The sequence below is a fragment of the Hemiscyllium ocellatum genome, chromosome 33 (assembly GCF_020745735.1).
Source record: "Hemiscyllium ocellatum isolate sHemOce1 chromosome 33, sHemOce1.pat.X.cur, whole genome shotgun sequence".
In the NCBI taxonomy this organism is placed as follows: domain Eukaryota; kingdom Metazoa; phylum Chordata; class Chondrichthyes; order Orectolobiformes; family Hemiscylliidae; genus Hemiscyllium; species Hemiscyllium ocellatum.
This window is the reverse complement of record NC_083433.1, coordinates 2,404,022-2,420,228: the sequence shown is the minus strand read 5'-3', so window position 1 is coordinate 2,420,228 and position 16,207 is coordinate 2,404,022. Positions and strand designations below refer to the sequence as shown.

Sequence of the window (16,207 nt, the reverse complement as noted above, 5' to 3'; positions counted from 1 at the left end):
ATCCTAGATTAGAGTGGTCCTGGAAAAGCACATCAGTTCAGGCAGCATCTGAGGAGCAGGAAAATCGGTGTTTCGGGCAAAAGCCCTTCATCAGGAATAAAGGCTCTATTCCTGATGAAGGGCTTTTGCCCGAAACGTCAATTTTCCTGCTCCTCGGATGCTGCCTGAACTGCTGTGCTTTTCCAGCACCACTCTAATCTAGAATCTAGTTTCCAGCATCTGCAGTCCTTGTTTTTACCATGGCTAATCCACCTAGCCTGCACATTTCTGGACACTACGGGCAATTTAGCATGGCCAATGCACTTAACCTGCACAACTCTGGGAGGAAACTGGTGCACCCCGACAAAACCTATGCAGACACATGGAGAATGTGCAAATTCCAACAGACAATCGCCCGAGACTGGAATTGAATCCGGGTCACTGGCGCCATGAGGCAACAGAACTAACCACTGAGCCACGGTGCACCCAAAAATCTATCCTCCTTATCTTGTCTGGCCTACATATGACTCAGACTCTTAACTACTCTCCGGGCAACGAGGGATAGGCAATAAATGCTGGCCTAACCAATGAATGAATAAAAACAACTCTGAGCTTTGGGAAAGGGAACTGGACCTTGAATGCATTTAAAGTACAGAACCACACAGGTATCTCCAAGTCTCAGCTGTTCAGTTGGGGTGTTTGTTCAGTAAAATTGAAAGTTGCTGCATGAGAGAGAAGTTAAGAGTATTGTCCTGGAAAAGCACAGCAGGTCAGGCAATATCCGAGGAGTAGGAGGATCAACATTTCCCTTCATCAGGAAGGGCTTGTGTGTGTGAGAGAAGGCAATGAGAAAATGGGACCAAGTAGATTAGATTAGACTTACAGTGTGGAAACAGGCCCTTCGGCCCAACAAGTCCACACCGACCCGCCGAAGCGAAACCCACCCATACCCCTACATTACCCCTTACCTAACACTACGGGCAATTTAGCATGGCCAATTCACCTGACCCGCACATCTTTGGACTGTGGGAGGAAACCGGAGCACCCGGAGGAAACCCACGCAGACACGGGGAGAACGTGCAAACTCCACACAGTCAGTCGCCTGAGTTGGGAATTGAACCCGGGTCTTCAGGCGCTGTGAGGCAGCAGTGCTAACCACTGTGCCACCGTGCCGCCCACTAAAATTGAAAGTTGCTGCATGAGAGAGAAGTTGAGAGTATTGTCCTGGAAAAGCACAGCAGGTCAGGCAATATCCGAGGAGTAGGAGGATCAACATTTCCCTTCATCAGGAAGGGCTTGTGTGTGTGAGAGAAGGCAATGAGAAAATGGAGTAGTATCCCTGCCTCTGAGCCAGGAGGCCCAGATTCAAGTCCAGAGGTGTGTCATAACATTTCTGAACAGAATGTTGGAAATTAAAAATCAAAGGTGTGTCACAGCATCTCTGGGTAGAAAATAAAAGATCAGCCTGAGCAGCAAAAAGTGTGTGTGCCTCAGCTGGTTCATAATGTTCACCATTTGGTTAAGGCACGCCAGGATAGTGAAAAATAAATCATCCATCAAACTGTGTGAGGTGTATAAATGTTCACTGATGTCATTATAGACTGTGCAAAGTTCACCATCAGTTGAAAAGAAGCACCACCCCCTCTTCGATTGGTCTCTAGAAGCATTAAAACCAGCCCAAATGAAAAAAGATAAGACTTGAAACCAGAGGACAGAGGACTGTGTGTAATATCAACAATAAATTCCTGGGAACAATCGGGAAGAAAGAGACTGGAGTGTAACTGTGTAAAGTTAGGGATTGATGGAGCGGAGGCATATTGGGAGAAGGACATGGTTTAAGGCAATTAATGCCTGAAAGGATTAACTGTCATCACAAGATCTGCTCCATTCATCTGGATTTAAAGGACAGTTCCTGGGAGAGCTAACTAGTGTGTTTGCTCCCTCTTCATGGGTGCTGTCTGACTCGCTGTGATCTCCAGAATTTGTTGTTTTCAGTACATTGCTGAGTTGTTCAGTTGTTTTTGCTTTCAGGAGAAGTAATGTGAACTTACTCACAAGACACCATTATGTATATCAAAGATTACATAACAAGACAATAAGGAAGAAGTAAAAGACTATCATTATTCATCAAGACTGAACCCATCTCTTTTAAAGAAAACTTTGTGTGGATATCCTTGTCCTCTTGGTTTTAGTAGATTTGACAATTTCCAGTAAAGAGAGCTCAAGTCAGTGAGTACATACAAAGGCATCCCACATGTGTTCCAACCACACCACCTCCTAATTAGTGGTTCCAGTGAGGATTTTTCTCAATTATAGGAATAATCATAGCAATTTATTTGTGGAATTGAGGGATATGATGAAATATTTGATTAGAGCCAGAGAAAAGCAGAACTGAGAAAGGGGACACATGCAGTATTTAATGACAATCTCTACCTAGAGAGAATCTAACCTCTCTACATTCAAGGCATCACCAACAGATTTTAAAATTCACTCATGGGACATGGGCATCTCTGGCTGGGCCAACATTTATTGCCTGTGCCTAGTTGCCCTGGAGTAGGTGGTGGTGAGCTGTTGCCTTGAACAACTGGAGTCTATTTGGTGTAGGGACACCCACAATGCTATGAGGGAGGGAATTCCAGGATTTTAACCCAGCAAAAATGAAGGAACGGCAATATATTTCCAAGTCAGGATGGTGAGTGACTTGGAGGAGAACTTGCAGGTGATATGGAAACTTGAATGGTGATAACTTGGGAAAGACAGGTATAATGAGACCTGGATGTCCTTATACACCAGTTACTGCAAGTGTAGTGGGCAGTGAAGATGGCAAATGGAATGTTGGCCTTCATAATTAGAGGATTCCAGCACAGGAGCAGAGATGTCTTGCTGCAATTACACAACAACTTGGTGAGGCTATTCCTGGAATATTGTGGGCAGTTTCAGTTTCCTTATCGGAGGAAGGATGTTTTGGTTATGGAGGAAGTGCATCAAAGGTTTCCCAGATTGATTCCTGGATTGGCAGAACTGATGTATTAAGAGAGACTGGATCAATTAAAATTGTTTCACTGGAGATTAGAAGAATGAAGTGGAATCTCATAGAAACGTATAAAATTCTAACAGGACAGGCAGGGTAAATTCAGGAAGATGACAAGGGGAGTCCAGAACCGGGGTCACACTGTAAGGATACAGGGGAATCATTTAGGACTGAGATGAAGAGAAGTGTATTCATTCAGAGAGTGGGGAGTCTGTGGAATTCTCGGTCACAGAAAACAGTTGAGGCCAAAGCATTGAATATTTTCAAGAAGGAGTTAGACATAGTTCTTAGGGCTAAACAGTTTGAAGGGTATGGGGAGAAAGCAGGAACATGGGACTCATTTGGAGAGCCGAATGGCTGGTCCGATTTTCAATGTGTCTATGTGCCAGTGTTCCTGTCTACCTGCTGCCTTTTCTTCTTCTAGATGCAGGCAATAGCCAAGTGTTATCATTGCTAGACAATTGATCCAAAAGCTAAGCAAATATTCTGGCGTGTCTGACTCAAACCCTGCCACAGCAGATGGTGGAATTTGAATTCAGTATTAAGAACTAAGAATCCGCCGATGACCATGAAACCACTGTCAATTTTCGAGAAAAACCTATCTGGTTCACTAATACCCTTCATGGAAGTAAAACAGCCTTCCTCACCTGGTCTAGTGAATCCAGACTCATAGCAATGTGGCGGACTCTCAACTGGCCTAAGAAATGGCCATTTAACCCAGTCATTTCAAGGGCAGCTAGGGAAAGGCAATAAATGCTTGCCAGATAGCAACACTCAAATCCCAGGGTGCATTTGAAAAAGTGGCTGTGAATTTGGAAAGTGCCATTGAAGGAGCCCTGGTAAACAGTACACACTGCTGCTACTGAGGGTCAGTGGTGGAGGGAGTGGATGCTTGTGGGTGTGGTACCAAACAAGCAGCTGCTTTGTCCTGGATGGTGTCGAGCTTCTTGAGCATTGTTGGGGCTACATTCACCCAGGGAAGTGGGAAGTATCCCATCACACTCCTGCGTTGTGCCTTGTAGATGGTGGGCAAACTTCGGGGAGTCAGGAAGTGTGTTACTCACTACAGGAACACAAGTGTAGGATTGACATCTGGTGTACTTTATTCAATCTGTTGGTGTGTCAAATACTCAGGACTGTCCAAAGATGTTGACAGGTTTGCAACAGTCACATTCTCTCACTCACACCGCCACCACCACCCACCCCCCCCCCCCCCCCCCCCCCGCAACCCCACCACCACCACCCACCCACACCGTGGATCTGATTCTCATTGCTCCAACGGCTGTGCCTCAGTCCCCTGGATCTTGAACTCTGGAATTCCCTCCCTTAACCTCTTTCTGTCTGTAAGATGCACCTCAAAACCAAACTCTCTGAGCAAGGTTTTGGTGGACTCTCTGAATATTTCCTGACGTGAGCTGATGTCAGATTCTAGTTATCACTCCTTTGAAGTCTCTGAAGATTAACAACTTGTCTTTAAAGTAAGTTATGTTAAAGACTGAAAGGAACATTCCTCCAAAGAGGAAGGATTTTGGTTGAAACTAGGGGATTAATATCCAGACTGGGTGGAATGACAATTGGAGTTAGTTAAACAAATGCTTTCCCATTCGTGCCATTGTGGAATGACAGAATTTAGCAAATTAAAACAAACCACATGTTTTAACATTGCATCATTTTGGCAGATGGAAAAAAAAAGCTTTGATTCAGACACAACATTTCCTCCAGGGATCCTGCAACAAACAGCAGATAGCAAAGAAACTGAACATCAAAGGGATGCTTTTCAACCAAGTTTCCATTGATTATAGAAGGAAGTCATTAAACAGAAAAATTAGCAATCAGCCAGATAAGAAAGTCTGATGTATTGCAGAGTACAATTTAAAGGGACAGACATTTGTACAGTTCTGTAATTTTAATGAGGTCCTTGTTGTGGTTCTGTTCGCCGAGCTGGGAGTTTTTCTTGCAAACGTTTCATCCCCTTTCTAGGTGAATCTTCAGTGCTTGGGGGCCTCCTGTGAAGCGCTTCTGTGCTGATTCCTCCGGCATTTATAGTAGCTTGTCTCTGCCGCTTCCAGTTGTCAGTTGCTGTCCGCTGCGATGGCCGGTATATAGGGTCTATGTCGATGTGTCTGTTGATCGAATTCGTGGATGAGTGCCATGCTTCTAGGAATTCCCTGGCTGTTCTCTGTTTGGCCTGTCCTATAATGGTGGTGTTGGCCCAATCGAATTCATGTTGTTTGTCATCTGAGTGTATGGCTACTAGGGATAGCTGGTCGTATCATTTCGTGGCCAATTGGTGTTCGTGGATGCGGGTTGTTAGCTGTCTTCCTGTTTGTCCTATGTAGAGTTTTGTGCAGTCCTTGCAAGGTACTGCAAGGTCCTTGCAAACTCCCAGCTCAGCGAACAGAACCACAACAATGAGCACTCGAGCTATAAATCTTCTTAATGAGGTCCTTTCCATTCACTCAGTGTTAGAATTATTTAAATTTGGATCAGTGTGAATCCCCTCACCTCTGAAACAGGAGATTGAACCATTACTGCAGGACCTCAGCCATCGAGCCAGACTCATAATGCTGCGCATGAAGGCACTGCACAGTTGCAGGAGCTACACTGTAAATGGTGTCGGAGGTCCTTCTGCCAAAGTTAAATTGAGATCTATTCAATTACAGACCCTCCCAGTGCCTCAATGTATGTAAATATAGCACTGTCACAGTTGCTGCACTGAAAGTGCCGCACTGTCACAAAAATCCACCTGCTTCAGTAACGTCCTCTCAGGACAGAAATCTGCCATCCTTCCCCGGTCTGGACTAGATATGACTCCGGACCCTCAACATTTGACTCTTGACTACCCTGTGAGCAATTAGGGATGGGGAATCAATGCTAACGCAGCCAGTGACACCTACATCTTGGGAACGAATAACAAAAAACTGCCATTCCTGACAATTGCAACCACGTATTGCTGAGGACATAATTCTTGACATTGATTTTGTTTCCTCTCTATTCTGGGGTAAATGGTCCACTGTTTCAATCATTTACCACAGTCACAGGTGACCAATGGGAATCTTCAATTAGCCTGCTCCAGAGGCCTCAGGCAGTGACTTGTGAACACACACTGATTGGGTATTGATCACATTGGTGCTTGTGGGATCCTGCTGTGTACAAGGTGAGTGCACTCTCTCCCTCCAAGACAATGACTGCACTTCAGAAAAATAAAGCGTCTCGTTGGCTGCTAAGAGCTCAAGAGAAATCCTGTTATGGTGAGGAGATCATAAGTTCAGGAGGGGAATGCTATGGGCCAAGTACTGGAAAGTGGGGTAGGAATAGTCATATAGAAAGGCAACAGAACCCTCAATCCAACCAGTCCACACTGAATATAATCCCAAACTAAACTAGCGGGTTCAGGCAGCGTCCATGGAGAGAGAGCAAGCTAACATCTCAAGTCTACATGATTGTTCATCAGAGCTGAAGCTGAAGTTCTGATGAAGAGTCATCTGGACATGAAATGTTAGCTTGCTCTCTCTCCATGGATGCTGTCCAACCTGCTGAGATCTCCAGTGTTTGTTGTTTTCAGTACAGATGCCAGCATCTGCAGGAATTTGCTTCCAAACTAAACTTGTTCCACTTGCCTGCTCCTGGCCCTTACCCCTCCAAACCTTTCCTATACATGAACTTATCTAAATCTCTTTTAAACATTGCAAATGTACCCACATCCACCACTTTCTCAGGGAATTCATTCCACACATGAACCACCCTCTGTGTAAAAAATTTGCCCATGCCTTTTTCAAATGTCTCTCCTCTCACCTTAAAAAATGCCCCCTCATCTTGAAACCCCCCAACCTAGGGAAAAGACAACTACCATCAACTATATCAATATCCCTCATTATTTCATAAACTTCTCTCAACTTCCAGTGATCAGTGGTTGTTTTTGACTGGTGCAAACTTGATGGGCTGAAGGGCCTGTTTCTGAGCTGCAGCTCTCTATGACCTTATGCCAATGACTAAATAGCAGCAAATGCTAAAATGTGAATTATCTGAGCTGTCACTAACTGAATTTCCAGAAATGATCATTCTCATTTACATTCTCAGTGTAAACAAAATTTACCCATCAAAGCTGATCCCCCATTCAACACGATTAGTCTTTAACTTTCTCACCCAATCCCCATATCTGAAAATTTCCTGAGAGAGCAGGAATCCATCAATCCCAGACTTAAATATTTTCAGTAGTGGAGGCTCCACAATCCCCAGTAAGGGAGGGACGGGGAGAGGTGGAGGAAGAGAGGATTCTGAAGTGATGTTCCCTTTGTCAGTCCAAAATGATCATCCCCTGATCCTGACACTGTACCCCTGTGTTTGAGATTCCCTACCCCTGGGGAAATTGCCTCCCAGCTTTCAGTCTCTCACTCCCTGCTTATTGAGACCATGCATTGAAAGGATGTGGATTCATCTCACTCAAACTCATTTCAGCCTGCTCCAGGCAAACAGAGTCTGCTCCTCAGGAGGCAGGCTGGACTTGGAGCCTTGCTGCAACAAGGAAACCAGGACTGAACCTTTCTGTACCCCACACTGAGCTATTTCAAGATGCCATGGAGGAGTTTTCTACTTGTAATTAGTAACTGCCTGTAGAGATCTAACCCCGATAATGGATCCTGAGCCCAGAATGGAATATCAGGATGTTTATTCTGTTTGGGAATGTTATCAGATGAGAACTTGTGGTGAACATTTTTAAACATGTTTTCAAATCGTTTGGGATTACAGAACATTTTTAAGTGAAGTAGTTTAAACGGACACAGTGTGCTGAACTAATTCATTGGACCATGAATGCCAAGCATTCAACATGAACCAACTAAACATGGAACACTAGGATGTCCCATTGTGTCAGAGAATCCAAAGGAAATAGGACTTGCATTTATGTAGTACCGATCACACTCTCAGAATGTCTCAAAATATTTTACATCCAATTAACTGCTTTTCAAATTCACTTTTTGTAATTTGGAAACCAATTTGCACACAGCAGTTCCCCAAAACAGTTAAAAAAAAATAAAACCAGGTGCTGCACCTTCAGAGGGTCAGTGCTGAGGGAGTGCCACACTGTCGGGGGGTCAGTTCTGAGGGAGTACAGCACAGTCAGAGGGTCAGTGCTGAGGGAGTGCACCACTGTCGGAGGGTCAGTACTGAGGGAGTGCCGTACTGTCGGAGGGTCAGTATTGAGGGAGTGCCGTACTGTCGGAGGATCAGTATTGAGGGAGTGCCGTACTGTCGGAGGATCAGTATTGAGGGAGTGCCGTACTGTCGGAGGGTCAGTATTGAGGGAGTGCTATTAATCCGAAGAGCTGTTGTCTCTCTCTCTGGTGGATGTAAATGATCACTATCGTAATCAAGTCCTGGAATGGAATATTATAAGATGATAATACATAGAAGCAGCAGATAGATTATTCAGCCCATTGAGTCTGCGCTGCCATTCAATCATGACTGATAAGTTTCTCAACCCTAATCTCTTGCTTTCTCCCTATAACTCTTGATCCCCTTGATGATCAAGAACCTCTCTATCTTAGTCTTAAATACACTCAATGACCAGGCCTCCACAGCCTTCTGTAGAAATGAATTCCATAGATTCGCCACTCTCTGGCTGAAGAAGTGTCTCCTTATCTCCGTAATGTTGTTCTTTCTTTCAAAACGAATCAAGTATAAAGTAGGGAGATTTTGCTAAAACTACTCAAGGCAATAATCAGACCTTGCCTAGAATACCATGAACAATTCTAGTTTCCTTAACAATGGATAAAAAATCTAGCATTGAAGGCAGTTCAGATAATATTCGTCAGACTGATTCCACGTTTGGAAGGATTTTATGAGGAAAGGTTGAGGATTCTGGGCTTGTGCTCACTAGAGTTTAGGGGAATGAGCAATTACCTTATTGAGACCTACACGGTTCTTAGGGGACTTGACAGGGTGGTTTTGGACTGGTTGTTTTCTCTTGTGGGACAGTCTAGGATCAAAGGGTATCATCTCAGAGTAAGGGATTGCACATTTATGACAGAGACGAGGAGGAATTTCTTCTCTCTGAGGAGAGAGAGTCTGTGGAATTCTTTACCACAGAGGGTTGTCGTGGCTGGGTCTTAAGTATATTTAAGACTGAGAAGGACAGATTTTTGATTAGAAGGTGAAGCAAAGGTTATTGGGTTAAGGCAAGAAAGTGGGGTTGAGGATTATCTGATCAGCCATAACCTCACTGAATGATAGAGCAGACTTGATGGGCTAAATGGTCTGGTACTGCAACTTATGGTCTTCTCTCCAGTCCTGGACAAATGCTAAATACTCAGTGACCCACCACAAAGCCTGCCCGTTTACCAAGTGCTATTTGTGGGACCTTTTGGTACAAAAAAATGCCTCACATTTCCCACAGTACACAAATGATTACACTCCAAAAATACACCAACTGACTGTAAAGTACTTCGGGTGCTCCTGCAATTGTGATAGGCGCTATATAAGTTCACTGGTTATGGATTTGCCCAGGGTAATGTTTAACTTTCAGTGCTAGTTCCATATTCCCCAAAATGTGTCACTTGCCACCCCCCCCCCCCCCCTCCGACGTCCCCACCCTAACTCTGCTGTAGCCTCCCACACTCCCCAACTGAGATTACAGCCAGAGGTTGTGAGGTTGACATTCTGTACATCACTGCTAATAACCCAAATGTCTGCAGGAATGACAGTGCCTTCTCTGTGCCCAAATCCAAAACTTCACCCAGTGGAACCCACACCTTCAGGATTCTGTGAATTCAGGACTTCTCGTTACCTGAAACAAATCGTTTTCTGAAGAAAAGAATCTTGAAGAGAGCCAGTTTGGCAGCAGCTGCCGATTTCATAATAGCTCTTCTGTCCTACTGTGACTCTTTGCCAAAATGCCCACACCCATCATCATCAGCTTCGTCATCACTTTGTAAATAAACTGACTCTTATAACTGTCCCTGAGCTCAGGTTCCTCAGACACACACTCTGGCTGATCTTGTGGGTGTAACGGAGACAAAATCAGACCAAGTGCTGGAACAAGATGAGGATCCTGATTCTGCTCAGTCTCTGTGCTCTGGCAGTTGTCTGTGTTGCAGGTAGGAACTCCTTCTAACAATAACAAATCTCTTGAACCACATATTGAGGGGGATTTCACAGAGAGATAGCTTAGCTTTGAAAACTAAATGTTCAGGACAAGAAAGTTTATCTTAATGTTTGATGGAACATTGTGGTGTAATGTAGAAATTGAAAGTTTCAATGCTGGGGTTACAAGTATAGCCTGAGAATACAACTCTTTGCAGAATGAGTCTCACTCCCAACTCTGACCTAGATGGATGTGTATTTAAAACCTCATTCCTGTCTTAGAAGAACAAAGCACTTTGTGACAAACAAACCCAGTGTTGAGGGAGTGCTGCACTGTCGGAAGGTCAGTGCTGAGGGAGTGCCGCACTGTCGGAGGGTTGGTGCTGACGGAGTGCTGCACTGTCCGAGGGACATTACTGACGGAGGATCACACTTTCGGAGGGACATTACTAAGGAAGTGCTGCATGTTAGAGTTAGATTTTATAGATAACATCTGAAGCCAAGGGCTGTGTGCCATCTCAGGCAGATGTAAACATTGCCTCAGTCCACAGTCTGTGAGGCCATTATTCGTCTAACATTCATCCCAAAACATCATCGAAGAAATAGACTCATATACCTCACCAACGACTAGGGTCCAATGAGGTATCCCACCTCTGGTTGCAGACAGATGCACATCGTTCACTTTGGGCAGGCTTGGCTGCTGTGAGCTGAGACTATCTGAAATTTAAAGAGGACCAGTGTCAGTGTAATTCGTTAAAGCTTCATGGTTAGCTACTTCCATGTCCAAGTAATTTTCAAATTTATAAATGACAGCCTGTACAAATTACAGCAGAGCAAGGACCTTGTTGTGGTGCTGGTGGTTTGACCAGCAATTAGTTCCAGATGATCAGAGAGTCAGGCCAGTGGAGAGGTTGAGTGTGCACTGAGTTAGGGAACAGCAAACTTAAACTGATCTCCCCCAGAAACTGAGATCAAGCTGCGAGATTTGAAATGACAGAAAATCACCTTCATTCTAACCCTGAAGCCACTATTCATCAGTTATTCTTTGGATTCTCTAGGCTGATGTCACCAAATTGGAATGGACATAAGAGGTATGTCCAACAGGAGAGAAATCTGAGACTGATTTAGACAACATCTGGCTCAAATACAGACTCCCCATTCACTCCAAGCTGCAGTCTAGTCCCTGGGAATCTAATCCTTTCCTCTACCCTTCCCCCCTCCCCACTTTTCCCATTCTCTCTCCCTCCTCTTACCCTCTCTCTTCTTTTCTCATAAAGTTATCTAAATTTACGTTACAGAAACAGGCCCTCTGGCCCAACTTGGCCATGCTAACCAGGCATCCCAAATTAATCTAGTACCATTTGCCAGCATTTGTCCCATATCCCTCTAAACCCTTCCTATTCATATACCCATCCAGATGCCTTCGGAGATTTCCAAGCAGTTCCCAACTCTGGCTCTGAGCACCCAGAGTGTTCACTTGGGAGAGTTATTACACTGATTGGAGTCAGCTGCTGGGAGTGTACAGAACAGTGTGCTCAAGTGAGCTTTTTCAGGAGATAGTCAGGAAAGTGAAACACAGACAGAGACCATTTCCATTGAGTTGGGAATGTGAAATATTAAAACCTCCTACTTTTCATTTTAAAATGATGCCTTTTTAACTAAGAGGAACAGGTGCTTCTATCCAACCTGTCCATGCCCCTCATAATCTTACACATCTCTATCAGATCCTCTCACCCTTCTCTGTTCTAAAAGAGAACAAATCGAGCTTATCCAGCCTGTCTTCATCACTGTAATGCTCCATTCCAGGCAACATCCTGGGGAATCTTCTCTGCACCCCCTCCAGTACAATCACATCCTTCTGACAGTGTGGTGACCAGAACTGCACACAATACTCCTGCTGTAGCTTCACCAAAGTTCTGTCCAGCTCCAACATAACCTCATTGCTCTTATAATTTATGCTATGACTGATAAAGATAAGTATGCTGCCTTAACACCCCTGCTAACCTGTCCTCTCACTTTTAGGAGGGACCCTTGAGCAAAATGCTAGCCCATTGGCTATATCAATGTGAACACACCTTATTGACTGAAACATGCCTGTTACAACATCAGGATTCATTCTCATTGATATTGTAGAAAATCTCAGGGATTTCTCATTTTTATCAATTCTTTATGGTATTTTATTTTCCCTGGCAGTAGAAATTAAGATTTAATCATTACAGTTTACTGGTGTAATTAGTTAAGGTTTGTCGATTTAGTAGATCTTTGCTGAATTGGCTAATTATGGATATTTTCCCTCACAGATTCCTCCGAATCCAATGAAATAGATGATCGTAAGTGAAACTTTCCTAACAGCCTCTTTGTGACCAGATCTTTATGGAAACATTGATCTTCATCAAATTGTGAAATCAGAAGGTGGCTCACACTGGAGGGACAGACCATGAGCAGTGACATGGGGGACGAATCCTGGGGGATGGAGGGAAATGGGGAGTGACCCGGTGGGAGTAACGCTGGGTAAGAAAGGAGGGGGGGGGCGGGGGAACTGGCACTGGCGGTGGGGTTCAACAACTGAGGGAGTGACCCTGGAGGGACTGACACCAGAGGCAGGGGTATAGGTGACTGACTCTGGGGGGAGTGTTCTGGAAGGAGATGGTTATAGGCAATGCGGGGAGTGACACTGAATTATCAGATGGACTGATGGAAGGTAGCTACATTTTCTAAAGTCAGTGTCTTTTCTGATTAATTGACTCCATTCATCTTCAATCCTGCAGTTCTGTTCCTCGGGAGAAGAGATGCAAACTCCTTTATGAGACAACCGAGACTTCCCAATCACTGGGGCAGGTGTGTAACTTCCTTTACAATCTCAGGAGATGATGCCAGCATTTTACCAAATGCTGTTTTATAAATTCTAGTCTTAGATCAATGTAATCTCAAGGTACAAATCAAGAAAGAATGAGGAGCGAGAGGTTATCTGATAAATTAAATAAACGCTGAAAGATATCAACAGAGTAAACGCGAAGAAAATAAGGAGAAAAAACTGGGGCCATAAACATGAGGCAGTCACTCATGAAACCAATCATTTATCCAGAGGGGGGGAAAGATTGTGGACATCACCACCCCCAACAGGAAATGGTCGAGCGGAACTGAATGGACTGGTTAAAGGGACTTAGGATGTGGGAATCAAACATGAAATTGGAACTGAGAGGCTGGATCAATTCTGCTCCTGTTGAATGGCAGACAGGGTTGATGGGTCTGAATGGCATACTTTTAAGGTTCTTAAGGGGATGTGTATAATAACACGAGAGGAAAGGAATAGAGAGAAACGTTAACAGGGTGCGATAGAGAAGGCTCACATGGAACGGAAACACAGGGTTGGACCAGTGGCCAGCATCTGTCATCTCTGTGTAATTCTCCACAAAATGGAATTTGATTGATGAAACAGTTAATTGTTTCTGATGTATTCCGGCAGAAGGGACCGATTCAAGTCTCCATATGAGATAAACCGGGAGAAGTGTGAGGAGTTTCTGCCATGTGAGCGTCTGTCCAGGCAAGTGGGCCTCAAACAGGCCTTTGGCAAGTATTTCAGTAACAGGAGACAACGTCCCAGTGGCTATGGGAGATCGAAGCCCAGGAGACATCGAGGAAGACGAAACAGGAGACATCATTACAGATACTAGACCACATTGCCTTTGGAACCATTACCAAAAAAACAAATACATACAATTAAAAGTTAAATCTGCAATTAGCAGGATAATGTTACCTGGGCTTGGCACCTGGATCACAGTGACTGAATCTGAGAGGCCCAGCATAAACATCAACTCTAGATTCTGATCTGAATGGATTGGAAAAAATCTCTTCCCCTGCCTTGCTATCACAACTCCCTCATCTGGTGGGCACTGATTAGTATCATTCATCTGGTCTTGACTTGGTGTCATGGTCAGCAATGTAGCCTGGCTGGACTGGAGGCAAGTTGTTTCGGGATTGATGTTAAAGAGATTGCAAACTGGCACTGACACAAAGTCCAACTCCCACCAGCTCCCCAAGTTGAGACCACCATTGGAGCTCCTCTGTACTCCATCATCCCACTACCCTTCAATTGTATCCATTTACATCCTCTCAACCCTGACTATACCTCCCACTTAGATCCCATTACCCCAGGCACTGACCCCACACCCTAACCTCAGTCCCTTCTCAGCCAGGCTTACTCCTCTGTAGATTCACAAAAGAGAAACCAGCCTGAGGATGTCTGAGGGGGTGACATACAGCTGGAGGTCATTGAGAGATAGGATTCAGCTGTCACTGAGAGTGAGCTGTGAAAGCTCACAAGGGGTAAGGCAATTCCTCTTCACCACAATACAAGTTGTGGGTAATTCAAATGTAGCAGCTCACAAGCTCAGTCGTGATCCCAGAAGGAGACTCTGAGGGAGTCTAGCTCAGGTGATGTTGCTGGACTAATGATCCTGAAATTGCTAGCTCTATGTTGTGAATACAAACTCAGTCTTTATTGTTTGTTGTAAAAAAATGATTTACTAATGCTATTTAGGGATTTAAGGAAGTCTTCCATCAATAGCTGCAGTCTGGGCCTGTGACTCCAGTCCCATACCAATAGTGCTCTCTGAGGTGATCTGCAAACCAGGCAAATTGAGTCAGTCAACTATGGTTCGGGGAGAGGCTCCTGACCTAACAAGAACAGTGATTGGTTGAGTAATAAAGGTCTGGCCTGATCCAACTTCCCCCAAAGCTGTGAGTGATTTCACCTACAGACTTGACATTCCCACCACATGTCCCCCTGCACCTGGAAATAAAATCTTTTTGATTCATAACAGACTGATGCCAGGCCCGGTAGTTAGAAAGGTCATTCAGGAAGCCTCCCACTAGTTGTCAGAACCTTGGCACTAGCTGGGGAGGGAAGCTATGGGGAGATGGACAAACCATCAGGCAATGGCCAAGAGTGGGAGACAGAATGAGGAAAGGTGGGACCACTCACAGATATTCAGGCCCAGAAATGAGGAATGCCCTTAGCTGAAGCCTTGGCGTAAAGTGGGGAAACAGTTTGAAATGTAAAGCTGTCCTACAATCCTTCAGGGCAAGGCTTGTCTATTTCCTCTGATCACCGCTCTGCAGAAAAATCCACTCTGTTAGAAGACAATTTATTCAGAGAAATATCACAGCAGAGACTGGAATTTGAGGTTACATTTTGAATTGGGGGTGAGGGTCTGGGTTAGAGTTTAGAGGCCACACTACCAGCGGGAACCATCTCTCAATATATTACCAATTCCAACATCATATCCTCTCCCTTGAAACCTGATTGCTGGGTGACAGATCCCTTGGGCTCCTTGCTCCCGGTAACAATATCCTTCTTGCTAAATATCTATAATCAAAGCAGCCTGCATTATATCAGCAGAGAAAACCAGATTCTGGATTAGTGGTGCTGGAAGAAAACCAGAGACTATAGTCAGCAAGGATATATTGTGTAAATAAAGCCTGCAGCCTCACAACTCATATTGTTCCTATCAATGCCTGAAGCTTCCTGCCTCATCATTATTCACAAAGTCATGTGAATCTGCAATGACATTTACAGAGATATATAATAAAGAATTATAGGAACTCTCTCCGTGTGCTGGCCAATTCTTCAATATCATGTTAAATATATTGTGTTGTCTGTCTCACTCCTACCTGATCACAATATTTATGTTGGATTAGTAACATTCTCAAATAGACTGAATTCCAAAATCAGCCACCATCCACCCGGACAATGTCCCTTCTCAAAGTTCAGTACGGTCTAAGACCTACATTCAGCACTGAGCTGAGACTGTGGCTACAATATGTACCTGGCCCCTGATGTGGTGAGTCCAACAGCTTTCCTGCTCCTGGTCACTCTCGTGGCAGAATGCCTGAGATATCACCTGGACAATAACACTACAATCACCTACAGAGCCTTCTTTTGCCAAACTGGAATTGCAAGTCCATGAACCTAGCTCAGTTACTGGAGGAATTAGGGGCATTGCTGTGACGGAGTTATGAAGCAGGAGATTGGACTGTAATTCCTTCTCCACAGAAGGTAACTCCTAGACAGAATGAGATAAAGCCCTCATGGTATAAGACCCGGAAGGGGACTTG

At 44.5% G+C, this 16,207-nt stretch overlaps 1 protein-coding gene across 1 annotated transcript; it reads left to right on the top strand.

Annotated features, from left to right (window-relative positions):
* The first annotated feature begins 9,974 nt into the window (after positions 1-9,974).
* Positions 9,975-15,697, top strand: LOC132831305 (matrix Gla protein-like). Its single transcript, XM_060849361.1, has 4 exons — positions 9,975-10,104; positions 12,391-12,420; positions 12,859-12,928; positions 13,557-15,697. Exons 1-4 carry the CDS (start codon positions 10,050-10,052, stop codon positions 13,762-13,764), a joined length of 363 nt encoding a protein of 120 aa, XP_060705344.1. The 5' UTR covers positions 9,975-10,049; the 3' UTR covers positions 13,765-15,697.
* The last annotated feature ends 510 nt before the right edge of the window (positions 15,698-16,207 follow it).